This window comes from Carlito syrichta, unplaced genomic scaffold (genome assembly GCF_000164805.1).
Source record: "Carlito syrichta isolate Samal-C Ts95f unplaced genomic scaffold, Tarsius_syrichta-2.0.1 Scaffold314146, whole genome shotgun sequence".
Lineage (NCBI taxonomy): Eukaryota > Metazoa > Chordata > Mammalia > Primates > Tarsiidae > Carlito > Carlito syrichta.
The window spans coordinates 313,475-320,681 of NW_007258242.1; the positions used below are offsets into that span (position 1 = coordinate 313,475).

The 7,207-nt window shown below is 49.9% G+C and overlaps 1 protein-coding gene across 1 annotated transcript in view; it reads right to left on the reverse strand.

Moving 5' to 3' along the window:
* The window catches only part of ANAPC7 (anaphase promoting complex subunit 7), a 28,491-nt gene extending 23,454 nt beyond the window's left edge, over window positions 1-5,037 (reverse strand). The window contains exon 1 of the mRNA XM_008071171.1: window positions 4,831-5,037. Coding sequence (XP_008069362.1) covers window positions 4,831-4,931 — 101 coding nt within the window. The 5' untranslated portion in view covers window positions 4,932-5,037. The remainder of the gene's footprint in view (window positions 1-4,830) is intronic.
* Window positions 5,038-7,207: the final 2,170 nt, after the last annotated feature.

A 7,207-nucleotide genomic window follows, 5' to 3' on the forward strand; every position in this document is an offset into this window, starting at 1 on the left:
GAACCCGTGGGCTCAGGTAATCCACTCACCTCAGCCTCCCAAAGGCACGGGATTACAGGCTAAGGCACCAAGCCCGGCTTGACCACCATTCTTAATAAAGAACTCATATTTTTAACCTTCAATTCCACTTCTTCCCAAGTTAAGAGAAGTTTATGTTTTTCTCTTTCAGGTAAAAAGCAATAGCTGCTTAAAATGAAAGAACAATGTGAGTCAAAGAACTCTGAAGACAGCTAATTTCTCAATAAACAAAGGCATATTAAGAATATGGTGGCTCAACCTGTAATCCCAGCACTTTGGGAGCCCAGGTGTTCAAGACCAGCCTGGGCAACTTGGTGAGACCTCGTCTCTACAATAAGTCACAAAAACTAGCTAGGCATGGTGGTGTGCACCTGTAGCTCCAGCTACTTGGAAGGCTGAGGTGGAATGATCTCCTAAGCCCAGCAGGTTGAGGCTGTGGTGGCCATAAGTATGACCCTGTACTCCAGCCTGGGCGACAAGAGTGAGACTCCAACTCAAAAAGTCAGCCGGGATCGGTGACTCAGCCTGTAATCCCGCGCCTTTGGGAGGGTGAGGTGAGTGGATTGCCTGAGCCCGAGGGTTCGAGACCCGCCTGGGCAACTTGGTGAGACCTTATCTTTACAATAAATCAAAAATGAGCCGGGCGTGGTAGTGTGTGTCTAGTTCCAGCTACTTGAAGGCTGAGGCAGAAGAATCACTGGAGCCCAGCAGGTCAAGGATGCGGTGGCTGGGAGTGTGCTGCTGCACTCCAGTCTGGGTGACTGAGTGAGACTCCAAATCAAAAAAAAGAAAAAAAAAAGAGAAGGAAAAAAGTCCATATTAGTGGTTGCTGGTCGAAGAGGGTATTGGGGAGAGACTACTAGCTATCACAGGATTTTTTGCAGGAGTGAAAAAACATTCTGGAACCAGATAGTGGTGATGATTGTACAACCTCGTGAATATACTAAAACACATAAAATTGTACTCCTTTAATTTTTTTTCGAGTTGAGGTCTCCTTCTGTGGTCCAGGCTGGAGTGCAGTAGTATGATCATGGCTCACCTCACCCTCGACCTCCTGGGGTCAGGCAATTCTTCTGCCTTGGTCTCCTGAATAGCTGAGACTATAGACAAGCACCACCATATTCGGCTATTTTTAACATTTTTTGTAGAGACAAGGCCTTGTTTATATCACCTAGGCTGGTCTCCAACTCCTGGGCTCAAGTGCCTTGGCCTCCCAAAGTGCTGAGATTACAGACATGAAATTGTGAGCCACTATGCCGAGACCAAAAAAAATTTTTTTTTTTTTTTGAGTTGGAGTCTCACTCTGTTGCCCAGACTGGAATGCAGTGGCCGCTCCTGGTCACCGCAGCCTCAACCTGCCGGGCTCCGGAGATCCTTCTGCCTCAACCTTCCAAGTCGCGGGAACTACAGGCGCGCGCTACCACGCCTAGCTGATTTTTTTTTTTAATTTATTGTAGAGATGAGGTCTCGCCAAGTTGCCCAGGCAGGTCTCGAACCCGCAGGCTCAGGCAATCCACTCACTTCAGCCTCCCAAGGCACGGGATTACAAAGCTGAGCCACCGAGCCCAGCTCAGACCAAAAATTTTAAATTTACTTTATTAGGGACAGGGTCTCACTATGTTGTCCAGGCTGGACTCAAACTCCTAGGCTCAAGTGACCCTCCTACCTCAGCCTCCTGAGTAGCTGGAACTTCAGGTGAAGCCAGCTGAGAATTACACAGGTATAAATACATTTTTAGTAGAGACAGGGCCTTGCTATGTCTCCAACTCCTGGCCTCAAGCCATCCTCCCGTAGCGCTAGGATTACAGGCAGAGAATTATACCATTTATTTATTTTTTGAGTTGGAAGTCTCATTCTGTCACCCAGGCTGGAGTGCAGTGGCACGCTGCTCATGGCCACTGCAGCCTCAACCTGCTGGGTTCAGGCAATCCTTCCACCTCAGCCTTCCAAGTAGCTGGAACTACAGGCGCATGCTCCAACACCGGGCTAATTTTTTGGTTTATCGTAGAGATGATGTCTCGTCAAGTGGCCCAGGTTGGTCTAGAACCCATGGGCTCAGGCAATCCTCTCGCCTTGGCCTCCCAAAGTGCTAGGATTATAGGCGTGAGCCACCACGACTGGCTGAGAATTATACTATTTAAAAGGGTGACTTTCATGGCATGCGAATTTTTTTTGAGTCGGGGGTCTCACTCTGTTGCTCGGGCCAAAGTGCAGTGGCACAATCATGACTCACTGCAGCCTCAACCTCCTGGGCTCAGGCAACCCCCCTGCCTCAACCCCCAGAGTAGTTAAGATGACAGGTACACACCACCGCATCTGGCTAATTATTATTATTTCTGTAGAGACAAGTTCTCACCGTGTTGTCCAAGTTGGTCTCAAACTCCTGGTCTCAAGCGATCTTCCTGCCTCAGCCTTCTGAAGTGTTGGGATTATAGGCATAAACCACTACACCCAGACAATTATATTGTAATTTTAAAAAAAGGATAAGCAGGCTAAACACTTGCTACAATGTTACAAAGAAAATTCAAGGACTGAAAGGTATAATCTAGATGACTTAAGATCTCTTCCAACTCTGAGATTCTATGTATTTAGAGAGAAACATTTAATGCTTAGATTTTTTAAAAATACTACATCCACAGAAAGCATTCAGAGATGCATATATATGCCTGTTTATAACATATATACTTATTATGCATGTATAAGTTATCTCTGGAATAATGTATGAATAACTTAATAGCTGCTGTCTCAGCAGAAAGGAAATGGTGGGGTGAAGTTCAAGATTCAGGGATAGCCACTGATCTGCATACCTTTCTACTTTGAATTTTGATCAGTGTGTACACTGCCTATTCAATAAGAAATTTAAAGGGGCAAACCCTTTGGTTCCCCTCCCACTGTGGGAGCTTTTCTGTCCTCTCAATAAATCCTGCTTTCTCAAAAAAAAAAAAAAAAAAGAAAAGAAAAGAAAAGAAATTTTAAAATATAAGCAAGGAAGGTCAGAACTTAAAATCCTCCCAAAGTTAGAGAACTGCCTGTCTGTTCTCATATGAAAAGGCATGGACTACCTAAACTTATCTAGTCAGAGAATTAAACTGCTTCCAAGTATCCTGTAACATCTTCAAGAACCAACAGTAATAATAACTCACTGATGCATACATCCCCAAAGGTGGAAGCCGTATGATTTGACAAATCACTCAGAGACAAGTGGAAGGCTCCAGAATAAATACACAAAGCTGACAGAGACCAGGGTTCCTCCCTGTCAACGCTAAGTGTAGGGTAGCAAAATGATGGGACTCACTCGTGAGGTCCAAAACACACTAATGGAAATGAAAGGGGGGGGGAGCAGTGGCTGCACTGCAGGCACTAGGGCCTTTCCTTCTGGCCCAGATCCGCTCCTAGCCAAGCCAAAAGCTCATGCGTCCCCACAGGGCAGAAAACTCCATTACAAGGCCATTTGGAGGCAGCAGGCTGCGGTGGCTCAGGATGGACACCCCAGTCACCGGAGACCAAGGTCCAGACATCGCGCTCCTCCACTCACTCCTGCGTGGACTTGGACAAGGGGTTTCACCTCTGAGGCTGCACTCACTTTCTCAGCACATTCAATGTGCACGTGGGTGCCTGCTGACTTCTACAGAGGATAAGAGCCATGCAGGAAATCAAACAGGGCAACGGGTAAACAGGTGGAGCGCGCCGTGGCTCACGCCTGTAATCCCAGCACTTTGGGAGGCCGAAGCGAGAGGACTGTCTGAGCCCAGGTGTTCGAGACCAGCCTGGGCAACTTGGCGAGACCTCGACTCTACGATAAATTTTTTAAAATAAGCCAGGCGTGGTGGCGCGGGCCTGTAGTTCCAGCTACTTGGAAAGCTGGGGCGGAAGGATCGCCTGAGCCCAGCAGGTCGAGGCTGCAGTGGCCGTGAGGGTGCCACTGCACTCCAGCCTGGGCGGCAGAGTGAGACTCTGATTCAAAAAAAAGGGCGGGAGTACCAGGTAATCCTGAGGATCAGATAAGGGCTCTCTAGGAGAGGCATCTAACACCTGAAAGAGGAGAAGGCTCTGAGACGAGAACCCCAGGCAGCAGGGACAGCAACAGCGCAAAGGCCCGGAGTTGAGAACGAGCTCGGGGCGTCCAGGCAACAGCAAGAACAGCCAGGGAGCCGGGAGGGCAAAGCCGAGACCAAGTCGGAGAAGGCCGTGGGAGCAGCTGTCAAGGTCTGTGCCCGGGAGATGTCCTGTAGGGGAGGGGCGTGCACTCAAGGCCGCCGGAATCCGCCTCGGGCCTCCTGAGTTCTAAGCCACGAGGGCGGGTCTCGCCAGCGAGGGAAGGCGCCACTCCCACCCATCAAGGGAGTCTCCTGCTTTCAAGGGTCTGCCGAGGCGACAACGTGGACCCTCTTGATACACTCAAGGGGAAAAGAGATCTCCAACGCGGGTGGGGGGGTGTAAAAACCCAGGGACCGGGCCGTTCTGAGCTGCGGCGAGCGAGAAAATGTTCTTCGGGAAGGCGCTGAGAGGGGAGGACTCGACTCGGCGATGTGACAGTCGCTCTGCCGGGCTTCAGGCGCCTCCGAGGACCCTCGCCAGAGTCGTCCTCCGCGCCACCTCCTTGGGTTTCTCCAGGCCGCTACTCGCCGCATTCCCCAGGGGAGCTCGTCCCGGCGCCCGGCACCACGCCGGCGCAACTCGCGCTCCGAAGTCGGCTCCGTGGACGAGGCTCCAGCTGGCCCCGCGGCCGCCCCCCCTGCCCGTTCCCACGCGCCCGCAGCCCTCGCTCCCACGCCGTCGCTGCCGCCTTCCCCGCTCCCCGCCTCAACTCACGGGTTGTTATTACTCATGGTGAGTAACAAGCTGCTGAGGAGCCGCACGTTGGAGTGCAGCCCCGCCGCCGCCATGTCCCGCACGTGGTCTATCACATTCATGCTGCCCGGAGAGGCCGCGGACCGCGGCGGCTACCGTAGGTGCTCGAAGCGCCGGTCGAGGCCCCTCAGGGAAGACTCCAAAATGGCGGCGTTGCCGGGGTCCTTCGGGTCCACATGCGGCACCGCCCCCAAGGAAATAGGTAACTGATGAAGTGCCTGAATGAAAAGAAACTCAGTTTCCTACTTCCTTCGTGCTTCCTAAGAGGTGGAATGACTTGTTTTTACGCAAAATTACGTCATCGTCCTAAACTGCAGACTTAACTGAGGGTTTACAATGGGACAAAAGGCACCTGAGTAAAACAGTTTGGTCAAGTGGAATAAGATGAGCCTGAGAGAAATTGGTGCCTCGCAAAAATCAATAAAAAAATGTATGGGCATTTACATAACGCGAAAAATCTCCCCAGCTGGAATTAAATATTCCAATTAGGCGCCAGGGGCGGACCTCACGGCTTTGACAGCCGCGCATGCGCACCTGGATGAAGGCCTCCTGCTCAGGTGTTTTGTGTCCTGCGAGTCCGGGTTCCCGCCCCAATGGACTCATTGGTGCAAAGGGCATACTTTACCCGGTGAAAGGACTCAGTGGATCGGTGTGAATAAAGGCTAGGTCCAAGCGTGGGCAGATATCCCTATAAAGCAGCATTTATTTGTCTGGCACAGTTAACATTGTACAAAAGTTTTACACGAGTTATTATTGGACGTTCACAAACCAATCCCTAAAGTGGAAATGGTCATTCCTTTTTCTCCGGGGAAGAAACCGAAGCTGCCTGCTTAAATTGCACGCCCAGGTTGTTAAATGGTTGACGATTCCCTATCCCTTGATTGCACGGTGGTTAAGTATATTGAATCGCAAACTCAAGTGTATGCAAAGGTCAGGGAGGGGATTGAGGGAGGCGGTTAGGTGTTTTAATTAAACAGAGTTGGGATATTTTCCACCATCAAACACCCCCCGACCCAAATATGGCCTGTCGCTGCTTTCTTGAAGGAGACAGAGGTCTTGATCTATATTTGTTTTCATTTGGTTTTACAGAAATAGATGCAACGAAATACCTGTATATCTACTCTGAAAAAAATCACAGCGTAGCACTTTGGGAGGCGGAGGCAAGAGGATTGCCTGGGTTCAAGGGTTCGAGACCAGCCCGAACAACATGGTGAGACCTCGTCTCCACAGTACATCAAAAAATTAGCTGGGCCTGATGGTGTATACTTGTGGTTCTGGCTACTTGGAAGTCTGAGCCGAAGGATCGCTTGAGCCCAGTGGGCCAAGGCTTCGGTGGCGTGGGTGTGCCACTGCACTCCAGCCTCAGCAACAGAGTGAGACTCTGACTTAAAAAAAAAAAAAAAACAACAACACAGTGTAAACATGTTGAAGGATGGCAGTTGCCCAGCACTCAACACATTGGGAGCCACAGGGAAGTTGTGGCAAACGGGAGCGTGCTCTGTGTAAAGAGGCAGCTGCCACTTAATTTCAGTATGTTAATCTCAAGCATGTGGGAATTTTCCATATCATATGACTTTTCAAGAGCTGTTGTAGTCATAAATCTGGATTTTAAAATTTGAAGTATCCCAATTTTTAAACGTTGGTTGAAATGAAAATAGTAACAAGAGCTCTATGTAGCCGGGAGCGGTGGCTCATGCCTATAATCCCAGGGCTTAGGGAGGCTGAGGCGAGAGGATTGCCCGAGCCTAGGGGTTTGAGATCAGCCTGGGCAACGATGAGTCCTTGTCTCTACAAGTTTAAAAATTAGCCGGGCGTGGCGGTGCACGCCTGTAGTTCCAGCTACTTGGAAGGCTGAAGTGGAAGGATCACCTGAGCCCAGTAGGGCGAGGGTGCAGTGGCATGTTTTCTTTACATTGTCCGCAAATGGTGCTAGGTAGTGATTAAAAGGACTGGCATAGGCACAGACTGCCTGGGTTTACACTCTATTTTTGCCACTTAGTAGTTTAATTTAAAATTTATTTAACTTCTCTGGGCCTCAGCCAGCCCATCTGTGAAATGGAGATGATGATAACAGCACTCATTTCATGGGATTGTTGTAAAGATTAAATTAATTCATAGTGGGAAACCTATTAAGAGCAGGATGATGGATATGATTCACCTCAAGGTGTAGGTAAGAAAGGGGGGTGAGCCGGGCTCGGTGGCTCAGCCTGTAATCCCGCACCTTTGGAAGGCTGAGGTGAGTGGATTGCCTGAGCCCGCGGGTTCGAGACCCGCCTGGGCAGGCGAGACCTCATCTCTACAATAAATCAAAAAAATAGCTGGGCGTGGTAGCGTGCGC